We start from the raw sequence: 21,047 nt of genomic DNA on the forward strand, positions 1-21,047 counted from the left end.
GCCTTTCGAGGCGGCGGCGGCGGCGGGGGGCTCGGCAACAATGGCAGTAGCCGCGGCCGCCCCGAGACCTCGGCGTGGCCCCTGAGGCATTTCAATGGGCGAGGGCCGGCGGCCGTGGAGCTGGAGCTGGACGCGCTGGAGGGGAAGGAGTTGATGCCGGACGGCGCGTCCCTGAGCGACAGCACCGAGGACGAAGAGGAGGGGGCGAGCCTGGGCGACGGCAGCGGGGCGGAAGGAGGCAGCTGCAGCAGCAGCAGGCGGTCGGGCGGCGATGGCGGGGACGAAGCGGAGGGCAGCGGTGTGGGAGCTGGAGAAGGAGAGACTGTCCAGCACTTCCCGCTCGCGCGGCCCAAGTCCCTAATGCAGAAGCTCCACTGCTCCTTCCAGACCTCCTGGCTCAAAGATTTTCCCTGGCTGCGCTATTCCAAGGATACTGGCCTTATGTCTTGCGGCTGGTGCCAAAAGCCCCCCGAGGACGGAGGAAGCGGGGATCTGCCCCCAGTGGGGCACGACGAGCTTTCGCGAGGGACCCGCAACTACAAGAAAACCCTCCTTCTGAGGCACCACGTCTCTACCGAGCACAAACTCCACGAAGCCAACGCCCAGGTACGATATATGTTGCTCCTGCTTTTTCAGATCTTTGGGGGAAAGGCTTATCAGCTAAAACTCACTCTCCTGGGTGAAGAGATCTTTCCTGTTGCGAGAGAGGTGCAGGGAACTTAGGCGTGGGGGATTCGAAAGCCTGGGAATAAGTTTTCAAAAGTTAACCGGGGGAGTTGGGGGGAGGGGGAGGAATGACAATTTTCTAATCGTAGCGCTGAATTTGATTTAATTTTTTTCATGACTCAGATTTCTTTGCCCGTCAGATTGAATCAGAAGGAAAGTTTAATAAGCGAGGTTGACGGTTTTAACCCTGTAAGGTTGGCTTTGTGGTTACAATGTTATTAGCTGTGATTTTAGAAAAGCTGCTTTAATGTTGGTAGTCTTTTAGCGTGCTGTTGGAAGTCAAATCTGGTAACTCTTTGAAGAATGAATTAAACTCTTTCCTTAACTTTTGATGCTACCCCTTTTAGGAGAACATCCAACCGAGAAAATTCTTTTTATCATGTCAGGATAATGTGAAATATGAGAGTAGTATGTAAATGTAGAGGAAGCTATTTGGATAAAACTTCGTGAATGATTATACTAAATTCATCTTCTTAAAGTTTTTGTTGAACTTCTCTTTCCAAAGGTATGCTTTTGGTAAATTGTGGTAGTTTTTACTTGCTTCCATCTCTCCAGATTTCTGTGCCAAGATTTTCTGTAATCCCCTTTTTCAAAAAGTTTTCATATAAATGTAGTTTACTTTAAACTTAGGATATTTGAAATGTTGACTGTAAAGTTACTTCTACCAACTACTTGATTCGAACTGGTAGAGAATGTATTTACCAAAATCATAAGTTCTTAGTTATAAAACAGGTAAATGGTACTTCTTAAATCTTGTCTTAGTATTTCTGGACTAAAGATAATATTCTTATCATTTTGATAATCTCTTTCCAAGCCAAGCAGATGTTAATCAGTCCTCCTAAGACAACCTGTGGTTGTGGATGGAATTCATTCTTTTGTATCGGTAGCCAGGCATTGATTTCAGAAAGTCACCTTTCAGATACTAGTCCCTTTGTGTGTTGGAGTGATCTTGCTGTTTAGAACACTTTTAGTGGAGTTAATTAGGCACTGTCTAATAACCCCGTAGCCCAGAAATTTCTCAGAAGTTTAGACTTTAACGTTAAGGCATAGGGTTGTTGTTCTCAGGGGGGCAATGGCAACAGTTTTTTCACAACTTTTAGTTGCCTAAGCCCTACAAGGAAGGTCATTTAAAGATGTAAGGCCGGGAAAAGTTAAGTAAATTGTCCCAAGTCTTACAGTTCTTGGTTAAAAATGAGACTAGCCTTTATAAGGAATGTTGCAATGGAGGAAGGAAAAAAAGGTTTTGGAGTAAATCTAGGTTCACATCTCAGCTTTCTGCAGTTACTAGCTTTGTGAGCTTGGGCATTGGAGTGCCAGACTTGTCTTCTGTATGCCAAACACAGATGTCCCTTATTTTGGCAAGTAATTATTCTGTTCCCATTTTACAGAAGAGGAGTCTAGAGGCTTCAACGCGTTATATATTCCTGAAGTTAAGTAGTATGATGAAGTGGAGGGCTTGTGAAAATGAAAGTATGCTTTTCTAAGTGATGAGTTGGTTATTTAGAAAAATCTAAAAGGACAATCAAACTGAATTTTTTTAATTCAGTGGATCAGTTACTCTTCTTCAGTGTAGTCTGTGTAGGCAGATCTGAATGGGAGTGCAAATTATTACAATTAGCTGCTTAGTGAACCTGAAATCAGAGGAACAGGGAATTAGTTGGATAACCTTATGATAGACTTAGCATGGCGTATTCCTCTCCCCTAGGCATATATCTGGATTAGGGAATTCATCCCTAGGTAAAACCTTTTCTAAACTTAATCCCTGAATTATCTCTCCCTTACCCTTTGCCCCCTTGAAACTCCCTTTTTACAATATAATCTTCAGACCAACTTCTTTCTCTTAGGACATTGTATCATTAGACTGAGAATAATACAATTTAGTAAGTCATTTCTGTTTGTCTAAGGCTATTTATTGGTTCCCTTTGATTGGATTTTGGATGTTTCCACTCTGAACTGATCCTAATCATTTCTATTTTCATTCTAAGCTTAGTTTGGGGGGTATTACCTTGTAATTGACCCCAGGTACCACCTATAGGATCTTTTTGTCTTGTTAATACATGAGTGACAGGTTCAAGAACTGACTTATTTCTTCTTACGCACAAAGTTAACTTTTTTTTTTCCATTGCCCTGCAGCTTTTGATTACCTGCAGGAGGCAGTATAACACAGTCTGTAAGAGCATTCTTGAGCTTAAAAGTAGGGGGACCTGAGTCCTAATCCTCTTTCTTGACAGGCAAATGAGTTAACTTCCAGTTTCTTCATGTTTGCAAAGTGTATATGCCAGCACCTAGTCACTTAGTAAATGATAACCATTATTTATTATCACCATTACTTATTTTCTTTGGAAATAACTATAATTCTGTGGGGTAGGGGGAACTGGTACTTCATGTCTCAATGTTACCAGTTTTCTCAGTTTGCAAGCCACTTAATCTCATGGAATCACTCTTGATTCTAGAGAACAAACCAGTTTTTTTTTCATGCTTTTAGAGACTTTGGCCATTCAGGTTCTTTGAACATTCTCATCGCACATGCAGTTTTTCTCATCTTCATGAAGAATATCTTGCATGAGCTTTCTCCTGTCTTAAAATTACTGAAATAGTTTTGTAGTTCCTCAGACAAGAATTAAGTTTGAAATTGGGACACAGTTCACTCCCTTTATCCCCCCTCCCCACTTTTTTTCTTTAATTTTAAGGAGTCTGTTTTTTGTGAGGAGTTTAGCCAAATCTTAGTATGTGAATAAGGGTGACTTTACTTTTTCTTATGGTTTCTGTAAGGGGAAAAATCATGGTGGTGGCCAAGAGACTGTGGCATATTCTGTTTTTTTGGCGGAGGGAGCCCTGCCTTGCTACTTGTGGGCAGGATCCCTGACTAGGAATGGAACCTGTGTCTCCTGCAGTGGAAGTAACCACTGGACTGCCAGGGAATTCCCAGTGGCCCATTCTTAAAACCTTTGATTGTTATTTTGATGTTGATTGTAAAGGATTGCTCATGCAAGAAGTCTGCAGATACTCTCAGAATCTGTTCTGCAGCGTTCTATTTCTGAAAAATCCTTGTATTTTATAAGGATTTAAGGGACAACATATAATTTCTATTTTGAGTAACAACTGACTATATATATCGTGAGGGTCTGGTTCGGTGATTAGCTTATATAAGGTTTGACCATTTGGCCCAGAGGACTTTAAAATTGCTTTAATAACACTGATTACCACTGTATCTTGGTTCAGATCACTTTCTACCCAGTTGGGAAATTTTCATCGCCTAAATCACACATTCTGTCAACTCTTTCCAGTTTAGTAAGCCTAAAACATGTGTTCAAGTGTGTTATTGTTATAAACCTAGTTAACCTTTCCAGAAAGTACTTAATTTAGATCAGTGATCTTCTAATTGGAATATGTTGGTGAGCAGCAAAAGCAGAGGTGAGACAGAGCTACCAGCCTTCTTTGCATTTGGCAAAAATTAATTGTTTTTTTGAGGATTTTGGAAGAAAGACTGAAAGCCTTTCACTGGGAAGGAGAAATAGATATTACAAACAACCACAGAGCCTACAATCCATTAAATAACCAATTTGTATAATATTTATATAGGTTCTAGCAGTCATTTATTGTGTTTCTAAAAGCGGATTCCTTTTCCCTGGTGTTTTTGATTATGTGTCTAGGGACTTCTTTCTCCCTCTTAAAATATACCTATTAGGTAGATTGCAAGGCACTGAAGATAAACCTATGTAAATAAGACATTTTTCTGACCTCTAGAAACTTGTACTCTAGTAAGGAGAGAGACATTGCAGTAAAATGATAGCTACCATGTTAGAAATATATTCAAGTTACAGTTAAGATAACTAAAGGAAGTCGTCATCCTATTTGTGAAGGTTGGGAGAAGCTTGTAGAATTGGATCCTAACTTGTGTTAAATGAGTAAGTGTTGAAGAGGGGAGGGCATTCTAGGCATTGCAGTTGGTAACAGCTTGAGCATAATGGAAATTGATGCCTTGATGTGTCTGAAAAGTAGATGATTTAATTCAGCAGGATGAAAAATCAAGTTTGAGTGGGTAGACTGCAGGTTATGGATGGTCCTTTCATGTTGAAATGATTGTATTTTTTCTGTTGGGCAAACCATTTAGCAGTTTTAAGCAGAGGAGAACCACGATGAAATATGTGTAAGTTGATGTGTTAGAAGCACCTGTTGGTATGCATGTGGTTTTTGAGGAGAGCTGGTAATAAAGCATATTTTTGGCACATAAAATTGGCTGGAAGTTGTAATCACCTGAAGACATCTACCCCAGACCTATAGATTTACAATTTCTGTGGATAGTATTAATATTTAAATTGCAAGAGAAAATGTCATCACTCAAGGAGATCAGAGAAGAGATACTGATTTCAAAGGAGATATTCCTTTCTTTATCTACTGACTTAGATAATTTGTCAGTACTACTAGCATACATTTATTTGGCATGCTCACTGTGGCCTTGTGTGTCCTCATACTAGAAATGGAGTTTGAGTTTTAGAATTTGGGTTTGTAAATGGACATTGATCTTTTTATTCTTTCAGTATACCGTTCCAATGGGTTGCTGCAACAAAAGATTTTTATGTTTTTAATGCTTTCATTTTGCACTTTGTGTTTGAAATATCTTTTTTTCCTACTAAACGATTTATCAGTTCTGGGTAGGGACTTAAATACTTTTAAGTACTTGTTTTTTTTTTTAAAACCAGTAACAGTTTCTAATCATTTGTGGATTGACTACAGATAGCTAACTGCAGCTGAATTTTTCTCAGAAGAGTGGGGAGACTGGGTAGTGTGATCTTGGGTTTTCTACAGTAGCTGGTGTTATCCAGTTCTCCCAGCTGGAATGCTGTGAACACCCTATGATCTCCCTCCACACCTCTGCCTTGAAATCTAATTAATCACTCAAGTTTGGATTTTACTTTAGAAATTTTCCAGGCTCTGCCCCCATCACTGTTACCTGTCTTAACTAGTGAACGTCCTTGTTTGTTGCAGGTGTGCTGCACACCTACCAGTGGCTTGCCCTGGTCACACATTTCCAGTGTCATCCCCTGGTAATTACCCTCCACTTTGCTACCACAGTCATCTCTTTATCAGTTAATTCAGTCAGATGATTCTAAAGCTCTGTAGGTACCTATACCAGTGGTCCTTAATCTTGTGTAGGATTCAGGTCTCTAGATAATCTGGTGCAAGTTACAGACACTTAGCTCTAAAAACATGAAGAGCATATTTGCATTTCTTGGGCTTTCTTGGATCACCCTGAAGTTCTTCATAAATCTCGAATGGTGAGGCTGTGTACATCCTTGGTTCTCTTTCTCATACTGTCTCATCTGCTTAGACTCTCAGCCTCTCCTTCCACTCTTGCGTCCTTCAAGGCTCTGCTCAGATATTTGTTTCAAAAAAAGATCTCACCCAACCCCTCAAAAAACTGGATTAGGTGCACCACCTCTCTGCTTTCTTAAAGCTCTTCAGTATCTTAAGAATCTTGCTCAGTATTAAACTTCAGGCAGGGAACTAAATCATTTTGGGTTCCCAGTGTAGAACCTGTCTGATACAGTCATTCACTTAATGCTTATTAAATAAGTGAGTAAAGTCAAGATTTTTCAAGCTTTTAGCAGCTTTTTCTCTGATTAAAATATTTACTTTTGGCCTCTCTGGAAATAAATTTGAAGATAATAAACTTGAGGATTTTAACCAAATGTATGCTTCTATATTTTCTTAATTTTGGAAGAGTTAATTAAAGTCTCTAAAAATAATTTTACTTATGGGCATCTCCACAGATAAAAATAACAGGAGACTTTCATATTTATAGAAATCTTTGGGGTAACACTTTTTTTTTTTTTTTAATCTGAATGTCTGTTTCCTTAGTCTCCTTGTTTATCTAGTTTAATGCTTGGCTAAGTTGCATTTTCCTTTTTGGGAAAGGGAATAGAAACTTTTCCAACTAGTCTTTAAAAAAAATCAGTTCTGGAAATACTTAAACCTTTTTATCAGTGGTATCTCATGTTTATCAATATACTAAGAATGGACATAGAATGTTAAAGAGGGAACCGGAGAGACAGAGATGACTTGAGTTCTTAGGGACCAACTGTTATTTTTGTCTTTAGTAACTAGGAATTTATTTGGTTTAGCAAGTAATATTGGCAGTTTAATTTAGTGCTTATCTTGCTTTATTTTACCCATATCCTCAAATAATACTCCCTTTGTAGAGTACATGTACTCTTGACTGGTAAACTCTTCATTGTGAAGAGTATATATAATATGTGCTACAGAAACATGGCATAGTGCTCTGATCAGTACTGAAGGAGAAATTGCTAGGGCTGTTTGTAGCATGTAACATTACTATTCTATTCTGTTATTCAGTAGTAATGAAGAAAAATAGTTGTTGAATAGTGTGTTTGGCTTGTATAGCTTGTGTCCAAGTGGAATGGACAAATATTTTGGTGGATAGCTTTTGTCTTTAAGTTATTTTTAAAAATTAGGACATTTGGTATGATAATGGCAGAGAATGACAGAAATTGGGACTGGCCCAGAAATTTCAGAACACAGTGACCATGGCCTAAAATGACTGCTATGACATAGCCACCTCCTTCTTAAAGGGTTTTGAACTGCTTAATGCGTAAACTTTAAGCAGTTCTTGACTTGTAAAGGCTCATTCACTGCTTCCACAGACACTTTACCATGTACTGCCAAATTTTTTCTCTTACTGTTAACTACAGTATCTGTTAGAACTTTGAACCAAATGAGCTTTGCTGGGCAGATATGGCATGCACAGCAAAGCTTACTTTTAAGCCTGCATCATAGAGCAATGTAGTTTGGAAATTTTCTGTAGTGAGTAGAGAGCATAAGCAAATTAATAAAGCGTCTTATTTAGATAGCCTCATAAACAGTATGATGGGTCTATAGAAAATTATACAGCTTTAGACATTTTTAGTATTCATTTAGTTCTCTACATAGAGTCCTAAACATTTCCCATCCCTTTGCTAAGTAGTTGGAAACATCCCAGCATACTGGTTTTAATATACAAGATATACAAGATAAAATACCTTTTTGCCTCACTTCCTTTCTTCCAGCCCCCAGAAGCAAAAATTTGGGACTTAATCGTGAATTACTTGATTACTTTACTCCATCTGTAGCTGTTAGCAGTTTTTGCTTACAATTGGGTGGTCTTAATAGAAGGAGAAAATAACTGATTTCGAATATGGGACATTTTGGTATGATAGAGCAAGAATGTGGGGGTGGGGTTAGAGTATAAGTGTAATTAATGATGCACTCGAGGCCCTGGGAAGTGATGGGATGCTGCCAAGGGTCAGTTGGAAGTGCAAAGGGAATTCTCTGCTTCCTGTGCTTCATTCTGTAGTAATCGTATACTCCAGATTTGCAGGATTATCTGTAGTGTTTCATTATTGCTGTGAAATACTGATGTGTCCTGGAATTCTGGCATTTTTATTCTGTTTCAGTTGACTTCTCATACCTGGAAACAACACGAAAATTCTTAGATGGATCATGTGATCTGGTTTAGTTTCAGGATTATTATGTGTGTGACCTGCTGTATTCAGAATTCAGAATGGAACCTAATGTTTGTGTGATTAAACTATACCCATGATGAGGTTGCTTCCCAGGTGATGCTAGTGGTAAAGAATCTGCCTGCAGTGCAGGAGATCCAGGTTCAATCCGTGGGTCAGGAAGATCTCCTGGAGGAGGGCATGGCAACCCACTCCAGTAATCTTGCCTGGAGAATCCCATAGACAAGGGAGCCAGGTGGGCTACACAGTCCATAAGGTAGAAGAGAGTCGGATGTGAAAAGAGTTGACACAGCTGAAGAAACTGAGCACAGAACAGCACACATGATGGGGTTAAATGGAGATGTGGGATTGCTTGGAATCTCACCACCATTTACAGTGCTGCTGCTGCTGCTAAGTCGCTTCAGTCGTGTCCAACTCTGTGTGACCGGCAGCCCACCAGGCTCCCCTGTCCCTGGGATTCTCCAGGCAAGAACACTGGAGTGTGTTGCCGTTTCCTTCTCCAATGCAGAAAAGTGAAAGTGAAGTCGCTCAGTCGTGTCCGACTCTTAGCGACCCCATGGACTGCAGCCTACCAGGCTCCTCCGTCCATGGGATTTTCCAGGCAAGAGTACTGGAGTGGGGTCCATTTAGAATATTCTATGAGAATTTTTTTGCAGTTCTAACAACTTTGTTCCCTACACCCTTCCCTCTGCCCCCCATTCTCTATTCCTCTCCAAGCATATCAGTCCTCCCAGCATCCAACAATCCAATATGTATCTTTTCTGGGTTTTCCCCCAGATTCTGTCTACTCATAGACCTGTATATATGTGTTTTATTATTTTATAATTAATAAAATAATAAGTATTTAATAATAAGTATTTACTATTTTGTGCCAAAGAAAATAATCTTTAACACTTAAGAATAGATACCTGCCTAATTTAGGGAGCTTACCCACCTAATGCCTGGAGAAGGAAATGGCAACCCACTCCAGTATCCTTGCCTGGAGAATCCCATGGACAGAGGAGCTTGGCGGCCTACAGCCAGTGGGGTTACAAGAGTCAGACACAACTTAGCGACACCACCACCCACCTAGTGACTCTGTGAGTAGGGCCTGAAGTTCTTATTTAGAAACACTCCTGGTACTTACTGCTTTATTAGTTTAAGAAAGGACACACAGTTAATAACTAGTATAGGCAGCATTCCAAAATCTAGATCACATTCCTTTATTCTTGCTGTCGATATCATGTTATTTTATAGGAACTACAGTAACTTAATAGTGATGCTAAACTGAACTGTAATGAATAATTAAAAGATTGATCACAGGGAAGATTATAAACATTAAGTATTTGGAGTTAAGGAATTTTAACTGATGGGTAGTGTTTATGATCCTAAAGAGAGAAGTCATTTTGAAAATTGATTTGGGATTTATATAATTGGGTATTCCTGTAGTTTGAAGCACATTTTTTTAAATTAGGGTCTTCTGTTACTTTCTCTTTCAGTTGAGTCACTCAGTCATGTCTGACTCTTTGCGACCCCATGGACTGCATAGTTAGATATGATTAACTTTGTTGACCTAAATTGTCTGACTCAGTATTTGCCAAGACTTTTAAAATTCCCTTTTTTAATAATGTTAACTAGAATGAGATGCTGAGCATATTTTAATCTGATTATTTTAAGTTCAACCAGAAAAACTGTGTTCTTAGCAGTTACAGAGATAAGGCAGATTAATTTGATTCTTATGAATGTTTCTTTACATGAGAAAACAACCACTTTTTATTTTCATTTCATTTCTTTTCTTTTTTTTGGCCATATCACTTGACTTGTTGGATCTCAGTTCCCCGACCAGGGATTGAACTCAGGCAATGGCGGTGGAGTCCTAGCCACTGGACCACCAGGGAATTCCCTGTTTTAATTTCAAATAATTCTCAATCCATGTCTTCAGCTATATTTGGAAAGATAGCATGATATGTGATACACAGTATTCTTCAAATGAAATTCTGATCCTCAGGATGTTTCTTTCTTTTTTTTTTTTACCAATAGCAGTGGATTGCAGCAAAGCTGTTTACACCCTTTCTCTTAATATTTAGATTGTGAACACCTCAGTCTCAAAATATGTAATGATTACTGACAGATTAGTGTATTTGATAGTGGTTTTAAAAAGTTACATTGACAATGATTTGTTGTCTTTGGTATGGAGGCTTTAAAAAGTAAATAAAATTTAATGTTAATATTTTCCATCTATTGCAGGAGTCAGAAATACCATCAGAGGAGGGGTACTGTGACTTTAATAGTAGGCCAAATGAGAACTCTTATTGCTATCAACTTCTTCGACAACTAAATGAACAGAGGAAGAAAGGTATTCTTTGTGATGTCAGCATTGTGGTGAGCGGAAAAATCTTTAAAGCTCATAAGAACATCCTGGTTGCAGGCAGCCGTTTCTTTAAGACTTTATATTGCTTTTCAAACAAAGAAAGCCCTAACCAAAACAATACTACCCATTTAGATATTGCTGCAGTTCAAGGTTTTTCAGTCATCTTGGACTTCTTGTATTCTGGTAACCTGGTGCTCACAAGCCAAAATGCCATTGAAGTAATGACAGTGGCCAGCTATCTTCAAATGAGTGAAGTTGTTCAAACTTGCCGAAATTTCATTAAAGATGCCTTAAATATAAGCATTAAATCAGAAGCTCCAGAGTCTGTAGTTGTGGACTATAATAATAGAAAACCAGTTAACAGAGATGGCCTGTCTTCATCACGGGATCAAAAAATTGCCAGTTTTTGGGCAACACGAAATCTTACCAATTTGGCAAGTAACGTAAAAATTGAAAATGATGGTTGTAATGTCGACGAGGGCCAAATAGAAAACTACCAAATGAATGACAGTAGTTGGGTCCAGGATGGTTCACCTGAATTGACAGAAAATGAGTCTCAAGGTCAAACAAAAGTGTTTATTTGGAATAATATGGGCTCCCAAGGGATTCAAGAGACTAGCAAAACAAGGAGAAAAACCCAAGCTACAAAGAGATTTGTTTATAATATACCACCTAATAATGAAACAAATCTAGAAGATTGCTCGGTGATGCAGCCACCTGTTGCCTATCCAGAGGAAGATTTGTCATTCATCAAGGAAGAACCAGGTAAATACTGTATTGAATATATACAGAGGTGTCTCAGTTTTTATTCTCATTCTGCTTGGATATAATCTTGTGTGTATGATTAAAGTAATATACATAAGAAATAGTAAATTTGAGTCTTTGTAATAGAAGGGAAAAAATGACTTGAACAGTCACATATCTTATATAATCTTGTATCAAATGTAAGATTTGGTATATCTTAGTTTTTTCTCTACACATGTATATGTGGGTTTCTCAAAGGTTGTGTTAAATAATCAGGAATTTGCCCACATTTTATGGCATGTGGACTCTATGTATAGTTCTTTGATTTTCCTGGTCTGTAGCCTCTGCTCACTTTTTGTACTCAGTGCTGGAAAAGATAAAATCTTTGGTTGTAATATGTGATTTGTTTGTCATTTCAGAACGTTTTTGAGATTTAGTTAGCATTCTTTACTCTCAATTTTTTGTAGTTGAATATTTGTTTTATAGAATTTTGCAAAAGTTAATGGGATTCTACTTTGTTTAGAAGCACTTACTGTTCTGTTCTCCCCATAAATCTTACAGAAACTGGAATATTTTAAGTTTGTCCCACTGTTTCCTCATTTTCATTCTCATTTGCATTAGTTAAGAGAGGCCTCTGAGACCTTTCTCTTGACTATAAGAATCTTTGCATATCACATCTTGTAGTGTGGGGTGTTTTTTTTTTTTTTTTTTTTTTGAGAAATGAAGTGAGGGGACCATTGTTGAAGAGTGAAATAGATTTGAAACTTTAACTTAATTGTGTGTGTGTAACTTACTTTTATTTGAAGTAGCCCAGTGGGTTTGAGGTTTTCCTTAGTGGATCCCAGACTTGACCATGCCCACCACTGTCATACATCATTTAGTGCTTGTGTTGCCTCAGAGATCTGTAACTGTTCGGTGTCTGATTTATGTGATGGTGATCACCTGGGGATGGAGTGCTTTCCGTTTAAAAGAATCATTGTTTTTAGTTCCCAAAGGGCAAAATGCCATAATCCTGTGAAATGGTTTCCCTGGCTGTTTAGGTTTGGGTTTAGTTTTCATTGGTAGAAATCATGTGGAAATCAGTATACATGTATAATGAATACTGTTTGCTGAGCTTTCCCCTCCAACTTGTCAAGTCTTTAGCAATAAAATCCCAGAGGTCGTTTCTTAAAAGTACTAATGATAGACTTAGCAGCACTTTGTTTTGGCTTAATTTTTAATGTAAAAAATCTTGAATCAGTTCTCAGAGTTAGAACTGCATTTTTTTCCCCTACTGCATGAATTAGTCAGTTAACAGTATGATGGGAGGCCTATAGTGTATTTTTTTAAAATATATATAGGTACCCAGAATATAAGGAGTAAGATTTTTTGGCATGGTAGTTGACTGACAACTAACAAAGCTAACCTCATTCTTAAAACTAATGCCACACATAATTGGAGTGATTCAAAGAGAAGAAAAGCAGTATTAATTAGAACCACAGTGCATACTTTGAAAAATAACATTACTAGTGATTATCATCTTAGCAAGCAACTCCTAGCTGAGGTTGTATCAGTGTACTAGGTCTATCATAATTTTTGGTAGTCTGATATGCTTTTATCTTTGATAGCTTATAAAAGATAATTCTATTGTCATTGATGCCACCTTAATATCTGATGAACCTTGCTTAACTGAAATTTGATTATTTGTGACATGCTACATTCCCACTGTTAAAACTTTTAACAACTTTTTGGTGCCTCTGAATCCACCTTCATTCAGTGGCAGAAAATCCCATAAGAGCTAGAACATGATATGATAGAGAGCTAGAAAATTTTTACTGTAAAGGGCCAAGCAGTAAATATTTTGGGGTTTGCTGGTCGTGAAGTCAGTTACTTAACTGTCAGTGTAGCGTGAAAGCAGTCATAGAAAGTGTGTAAACAAATGAACAGAAGTGTGTTCAGGTAAAGCTTTATTGCCAACCCTTGGGGTAGAGCAGTGGGTCTTAATCATGCCTGCATGTTGGCATTGCTTGGGAACTTCAGCCATCATGATGCCTGACTGTCCCTGCCAGGGATTTTGGTTTATTGGTCTGGGATGTGGCCTGGTAGTTGAAATTTTTGTCAGTTCTACAGGTGATGGTGCTATGAGTCACTGATAGAGGAAAGAGCCCAAATTGAATCAGGTTTTGTAAATGAGTTCTGTTACTTACTATGTTACCATAACCAAATTAAGTTAAACACTTGCCCTCAGTTTCCTCCTTCTTAGACTATGCTACTTTTATAGGGTTATTCTGAAAAATGACAAAACATAAAAATACAGCTGTCGCAGTCATCTTAGTCCCCCTTAAAGATTAAGATTTTTTTAAAATCAGTTTTCCAGTGCAGTGTACTTTGTACCAGATTCTTGATAGGTGGTCTATAGCCTCAGCTTGACCTTTTGTTTCAATGTAGGATGAGTATGATTATAAGGAAGTTACTTTATATTGAGCTAGAATTTGTTTCTCTTTAACTTCCTAATTCTGTCATTTTTAGTAGTATAATCTAAGCCTAACCTCTAATCTCTTAAATCAACCTGATAACCCTTCAGGTATTAACATTAAAAAATTTCCCCTGAAGTCCCCTTCTTTTAGGCTAAGTGCTGTATCTCCCGCCTTGTGAATTCCAACCCCTTTTTACATCTTTCTTAACAGTCATAGGCAGTTTGTTTCACCCTGATGAAATGTTGGTGCACAGAATTTTAGACTAGAACTCTCCAGGCAAATTCTGAGCAATAAAGAAAGGACATAGTGGGTCTGTATTTACCAAGGTCTTTCAGTTACTAAAAGTAGAGGCAGGTTCCATCTTTAGGACTGCCCAACATTAAAACCTTGGCAATTTATAAACTAGTGACCCAGTCTTCTAAAAAATTGAGGCTCATTTAAAACTTCTAGAGGTCAACATTACTGGTTATACTTTCATTTTTATTTATTGAAAAAATAGTGAAAACTTTCAGTGAAATAATGCTTTTAAATGTATTTAAAATTCTTTACCTAATCATCGGAAAAGTCATGGTGAATTATGCATTTAGTCTACAAGCAGTGCTTGACATGTTTGGGTTTGTGGGTCTCTTGTAGGAACAGTGATTTCCCAGATTCTTAAGCCTACTGTCTGTAGGCTATAAATAATGTTGTCTTATTGCCATATACTGTGGAAAGTGGTATTTGGGTGCTTCATAAAGAAATGTAAGATACTGAGATTTTATCAGAGGTTATATTCATAATGGTATTTCTTTAAAAATCTTAGGCTAGTATACCTGTTATCTGACTCTGCCTCGATTCCCTTCAAATCATTTTTGATTTGTACATGTAAATGTAAGAAATTAAATAGTATAGGGGCAAAAGTTACCAGTGCCTTAATTGTCTTACACAGTGTTTTCATTTATACTGTTAAAACAAGTCAGGTGTTAATCCCATTTTTTATCTACTCTGGACTCATGGGACATGGGCTTTCTGAATCCGTATTTTTGTATTGTTTGTGCCAGTCACACTAGAATGTTGTAGCCATTATAAATAACTGTATTCTTCATGTAATACATCTGTATGTATATGCATTCAGTAAGATTTTGAAATTTCTGACAAACAAAAATTAAATTTTTAGCAATAAAACAGTGTGCTAGTCAAGAGTATTAATATGGTTAGCCTAATTAAGCTTTTTATTGGCTCTAAGATAATAAGCAGCCCTTCAGAATGAGGAAACAGAAGTTCTACAGATGACAAACTTTCTGGTACTGAATTCTGAAACGAATTTCTCCAGTGGGGTTTTATATAATTGACATCAAGACAGTTTTCTGAAAAGCATTTTCTAGTGAATACAGCAGTAGGTTATATAATTGTCTTTAATAAAAGCTGGTAAAATTTCATATAGATGATTGAATTTTTCATAATGATGTACAAATACTCAGATGCACGGTGGTTTTATTTGATCAAAGGATATAATTTAGAGTTTGTAAACTCTAAAAGCTCCTTTCTCTCATCTGTACTTTTTTTTGTTTTGTTTTGTGGCATTTGTGAATTTTTATTGATCCTTACAAGCAGAGTTTAAGCTGTAACATCTTCAATTTGTGTAGTTGTTTTTTGGTTGAAAAGCATATAATTCAAGTGTATAGAAAACAATTTTGAGAGAAGAATGCTCAAACTCTATGTCTTTAAGATACCTAATGAGTCATATTTGAAGTAGTGAATTATTACTTCTACTGAAGTTGTCTACCAACCAATACTTAGGCCCCTACATATTTTGGGTGACAGTTGATACAGGGGATCACTTCAGAGGTTCCAGAATCTTGAAATGCTTTCTTTCTTTATTTTACTTAATTTAGCTGAGTCGGATCTTAGTTGCGTGGCATCTGACTAGGCATGAGGTCTCCAGAACAGGGTTAGTAGCCCTGTAGCATTGGGGTCTTAGTTCCCCAACCAGGGATCAACCTGGTGTCCCCTGGATTGCAAGACAGACACTTCACTGGAACACCAGGGAAGTTCCTTGAAATGCTTTCTTAAATAATCGGGCAGGCGGGGTTGTTTGTTTTAATTTAAAATATTTTTATAGCTTTGAACGTTGGCCATCTCATTTGAGACTTTTCCATATTTTGGCCATGTCATATAAAGTTACTGTATGAGCTACTTAAAATGTTTAAAAACCATGGAACCTAGACTTAGTAAAGAAGATTTGGACTTTGGACTTGGTTCCACCACTTAACTTGCCTTAAGTTTATCATACAGAATGTCTTATAATTAGAAGGAAAGAAAAATTTATAATTATGAAATCTTGAAGGCTATAAAAATTAACCAAAGCTTTAAAAAAAAATCATTTTGGCAACAAAACCTGATATTCAGTTGGCAGCAAAACCAATTTGTATTTTTTACTTCTTTCCTTAAATGTGAACATCTATATGTTTTGTTGCAGAAATACATTTTGATTACAGGGTGCCACCCTGGGCCCCTCTGGGGGTATCACAGTTATTTCTTGTCTAAAATCTAAAAATGTATGTATCCTACATCTTAACCCAAACGTTCCACATAGCAGGTTTACGGGCCTGGGTTAGTTCTTTCTTAAGGGATTCTAGATGTACTGCCCTACCTTTCAGGCATCCTTTTGAGTATATTATGAAGAATGAGCTACCAGTGATTTAAAGTTTCTTCTTTAGAAACTGTTACAGTTGCGTAGTCAGTGGTAGTTTGAAGGGCTGATGCTCATTTTAAAAAATAAATGTCCACCATTAGCTAATGGACTGTAAGTTATACTAAAATGTAACACTTCAATATTTAATCTTAAAAGGATGATAATGAGTAACTGTATGATAGTAGGAATATTCTGCCATCTTTTTTTCCTTCTCCTTTATTTTCCTCTGCCTAGTTAGTGTTCCTTTCCATCCTCCTCTGCCATACTTGATCCAAGGGGTGGCTACATTAAGGATTATTCTTTTCAAGTTATAAGCGTTAAGGAAACAGAATTTGTTTGGTCAGACTGAAACTGCATGTTGAAGAAGCCTTTTGTGGATGTTTTAATGCTTTCTACCTGCTGAGGGTGTTAAGTTTTCTAAACCCTGTTAATGTCAGCCCCTGAGAATTTCTTAAGACTGAATTTTTTATTTCTGATATAGCCTTAATATTCTGGGGTGACCAGAAGTGTCATATTTAACCAAATACTTCTTGTCTGGGACCCCAAAATGACTTTCCACTTCATAAGAGGAAATTTGGTAGTAAAATTTTGAAGTCCACATGAAACTGAGCGAACAGGTTAGATGATATTGCTGTCATAAGATTGAGAACTTGTTCACAATAGGATGGCTGTGAGGTAGAAACGTATCAGTGCAATGTGATAAATGTTAAGATCAGAAGTATGGCAGAGTGCAGTGGGGGAGGTTCCTGATTTCTCATTAAGAGTTGAAGAAAGCTTCACAGAGTTGGATCTTCTTTTGTGTAGGAGTTTGCCAGGAGAGGGTGCAAAGTGGCAAGAATTGAAGGGAGTAAGTGAATAGAAAGGGGAGTGTAGTAGGGATAGTGAGGTGGGGTCAATAGGTTAGGGCCAGGTTGTAATTCTCTGACATGGTAATAAATTGTGAATTCTATTTCACAGACTGTGAGCAGTGAGAGGTTCTCAATTAGAGATGCAATCTTGTTTATTTATTTGCCTTTAACATAAAAGCATTTGGAAGGTATTATTCATGGATTGGAGTGGAGAAAGTCCTGAAGAGACCTGTAAAGGCCCGGTCATGAAAGAAATAACAACCTTGTTTGAATAGAAGCAAAGAAGAAACAGTGGAGCCTAGTCTAGTCTGTCACTTGAATCATCACTGAGTTTGGGGGTAAAGGGAAACTACAATTTGTTGAGTCTCTCGGCTGCCATAGAACTGTCAAGGGTGCTTTATATAATACATTTGCAACTGAATTTTCTCATCACTGAAAAAGGAAAAAACCTTGACTGCAATGAACAAAGGAAAAAAAAAGTCTATAACAGTTTATGAAAAAAATTAGCCTTAGTCCTCAGAAACTGTCTTCAGAGAAAATTGTTTGCCAGTATATATTTACATGAAAACAAAAATTGAATAGATATTACTGAGTTTTTGTAGGACGGAGCTGTCATTGTTCCTATAATCTCAATTTCTGATATGCTCTCGTATGTCATTCTTTTCAAGAATATTTGTGTTTTAAGAAATTCTGGATTAGTCTGTGCTTGCCTCGTGTGTGGAATTTTGAGAACCAAAAACAAATGGTCAGGAAGACCTCCTTCCCAGACCTCCTTCCCAACATAGTTTTGTTGAGCACTTATAGGCAAGTGCTGTACAAAGCACTAGATGCTTTGCAAGTGACGCTTGTGCCCTCTGTGGTCCAAGAGAAACCTATAACCACATGCCCCAAGATTAACCTCATTTAATGACGTCATGATTTATGTTCCACTTTATAATTTGTACATTATTTTTATTTACTGAAGTTACTTTTCATAGCACCTTTGTGAAGTAGGTAAATATTGCTATTCATTTCCTCGTGGAGAAAATAAAGTTACGACTGTTAAAATTTTAAGAGAAGGTAAAGGCCAAGATTTTTACCATGTCATCCTTTCCGTTGGTTGGTAATCAGATTTTTAAAAACCCATGAATGAGATGTCAGAGAAGAATAAAAAATTAATTCAGAGGTGGAAGTTGCTTCAAAGATAGACAAAAATGTATGTAAAGGACAATGACAGCTTATAACTAGGTACACTCAAAAATTTTGGAGTTGGGTTTTTTGTTGTTGTTGTTTCATTGGATCTTAGTTGGCGTGTGTGATTGTGAGCAGGGATTGAACCCAGGCCCCCTGCACTGGGAGTGTGGAGTCTTAGCTTTTGGACCAGCAGGGAAATACCCAGAGATGTTTTTATTAAATAAAGAGATTAATAAAGTGAAGGCTGATTTGCCACAGAACGCTGATAGATTTTTATTTTTTAAATTACAAAAATTTTTTTGGACGTGCTACATGGCATATGGGATCTTTGTTCCCTGACCAGAATGGAACCTGTTTCCCTTCTTCTCTTGCATTGGAAACACAGTCTTAACCACTGAACCACTGAGGAAGTCTAGTCCTTATAGATAGGTTTATTTTTTTGGATTTAGCAGTATCACTGAATGGTATCAAGTATCACGAGGAAAGTGAGTGAGTATAAACGATGGGTATACTTCTGCACTCTCATTTCCAGCGTTGCAGTTGTACCTTTTTTAATTACCTGCTTTAGTGCCAGGTTTGGTGCTCATGTTGTCAGGAAGCAGTGTAATACTGTTAAAGAGCAGTGCAGCACTCTGCGGTAGCTTTAGTTTCTTCTTAAGGTTGAGAATAAGAATATTCTTACTGCATAAATGTGTAGTGAAATTTAATGTGTTGTGTATATGTCGATTGCATATACAAAAGGACTTTATGCGTAAAATCAGGGCTGTATTTTTTGTTTCATTTAGTGGGAGGATCACCTATTCACTGGCAAATGCATTTGAGAAGGATTTCCATAGGAAGGTCATGAATTTCGTTTATCAGGGTTTATTTTTTTTTAATGTACTTATTTATTTATTTGTGGCTGTGCTGGGTCTTTGTTGCATTGCAGGGAGCAGGGGCTACTCCTCATTGCAGTATGAGGGCTTCTTGTTGCAGAGCCCTGGCTTTAGAGCACAGGCTCAGTAGTTACGGTGCACAGGCTTAGTTGCTCGGTGACATGTGGGATCAGACTCATGTCTCCTGCATTGGCAGGTGGATTCTTTACCACTGAGCCACCAGGAAGTCCTAGAGTTTATTTTTTAATCCTATGCTTTTTCGAGAAAATGAATACAGAGTTCCTGGTGAAGCAGAATATGATTCTTACATCAAATGAATGGTTGGTTGCCTGGTTTCTATCTTATTCACATCAACTCAGCTGATTATGGAGAAAGCAATGGCACCCCACTCCAGTACTCTTGCCTGGAAAGTCCCATGGACGAAGGATCCTGGTAGGCTGCAGTCCATGAGGTTGCTAAGAATCGGACATGACTGAGCGACTTCACCTTCACTTTTCACTTTCAAGCATTGGACACAGAAATGGCAACGCACTCCAGTGTTCTTGCCTGGAGAACCCCAGGGATGGGGGAGCCTGGTGGGCTGCCGTCTATGGGGTCGCACAGTCGGACACGACTGAAGCGACTTAGCAGCAGCAGCAGCTGATTACAAATAAGTTTCCAGATGGTTTGAAATAAGATACAGCAGTGATAGCATGTACTGATTACTAAGTTAGGTGTGCTTTTATGAAAGCTATTGTCAACCTGGAGGAGCTCACTTGTTTTGAGATTTATTTTTTATATCAAGAACCAAGTAGTTTATGCCTTTCAAAAGGTTTTTAATATCTGTAGTATGGATATGACTTGTTCTTGTACACAGAAACAGTTGGTTGTTCAGTCGCTAAGTTGTGCCTAACTCTTTGTGACCCCTTGGACTGCAGCACGCCAGGCCTTCCTGTCCCTCACCATCTCCTGGAGTTTGCTCAAACTTAAGTCCATTTGAGTCAGTGATGCTATCTAACCATCTCACCCTCTGCTGCCCACTTCTCCTCTTGTCCTCAATCTTTCGCAGTCAGGATCTTTTCCAGTGAGTTGGCTCTTCACATCAGGTGGCCAGAGGACTGGAGCTTCAACTTCAGCATCAGTCCTTCCAATGAATATTCAGGGTTGATTTCCTTTAGGATTAACTGGTTTGATCTCCTTGCTGTTCAAGGGACCCCCAGGAGTCTTGATATTATGGCAGAAAGTGAAGAGGAACTCAAAAGCCTCTTGATGAAAGTGAAAGTGGAGAGTGAAAAAGTTGGCTTAAAGCTCAACATTCAGAAAACGAAGATCATGGCATCTGGTCCCACCACTTCATGGGAAATAGATGGGGAAACAGTGGAAACAGTGTCAGACTTTATTTTTCTGGGCTCCAAAATCACTACAGATGCTGACTGCAGCCATGAAATTAAAAGACGCTTACTCCTTGGAAGGAAGGTTATGACCAACCTAGATAGCATATTCAAAAGCAGAGACATTCCTTTGCCAACAAAGGTTCGTCTAGTCAAGGCTATGGTTTTTCCTGTGGTCATGTATGGATGTGAGAGTTGGACTGTGAAGAAGGCTGAGTGCCAAAGAATTGATGCTTTTGAACTGTGGTGTTGGAGAAGACTCTTGAGAGTCCCTTGGACTGCAAGGAGATCCAACCAGTCCATTCTGAAGG

The 21,047-nt window shown here is 38.2% G+C and overlaps 1 protein-coding gene across 1 annotated transcript in view; it reads left to right on the top strand.

Moving 5' to 3' along the window:
• ZBTB10 (zinc finger and BTB domain containing 10) overlaps window positions 1–21,047 on the top strand; it is a 115,692-nt gene that overhangs the window by 82,430 nt on the left and 12,215 nt on the right. Inside the window, exons 6-7 of the mRNA XM_010863548.1 lie at window positions 4–606; window positions 10,473–11,361. Coding sequence (XP_010861850.1) covers window positions 4–606; window positions 10,473–11,361 — 1,492 coding nt within the window. The remainder of the gene's footprint in view (window positions 1–3; window positions 607–10,472; window positions 11,362–21,047) is intronic.

Source organism: Bison bison, unplaced genomic scaffold (assembly GCF_000754665.1).
Source record: "Bison bison bison isolate TAMUID 2011002044 unplaced genomic scaffold, Bison_UMD1.0 scf7180017864491, whole genome shotgun sequence".
Taxonomy (NCBI): Eukaryota; Metazoa; Chordata; class Mammalia; order Artiodactyla; family Bovidae; genus Bison; species Bison bison.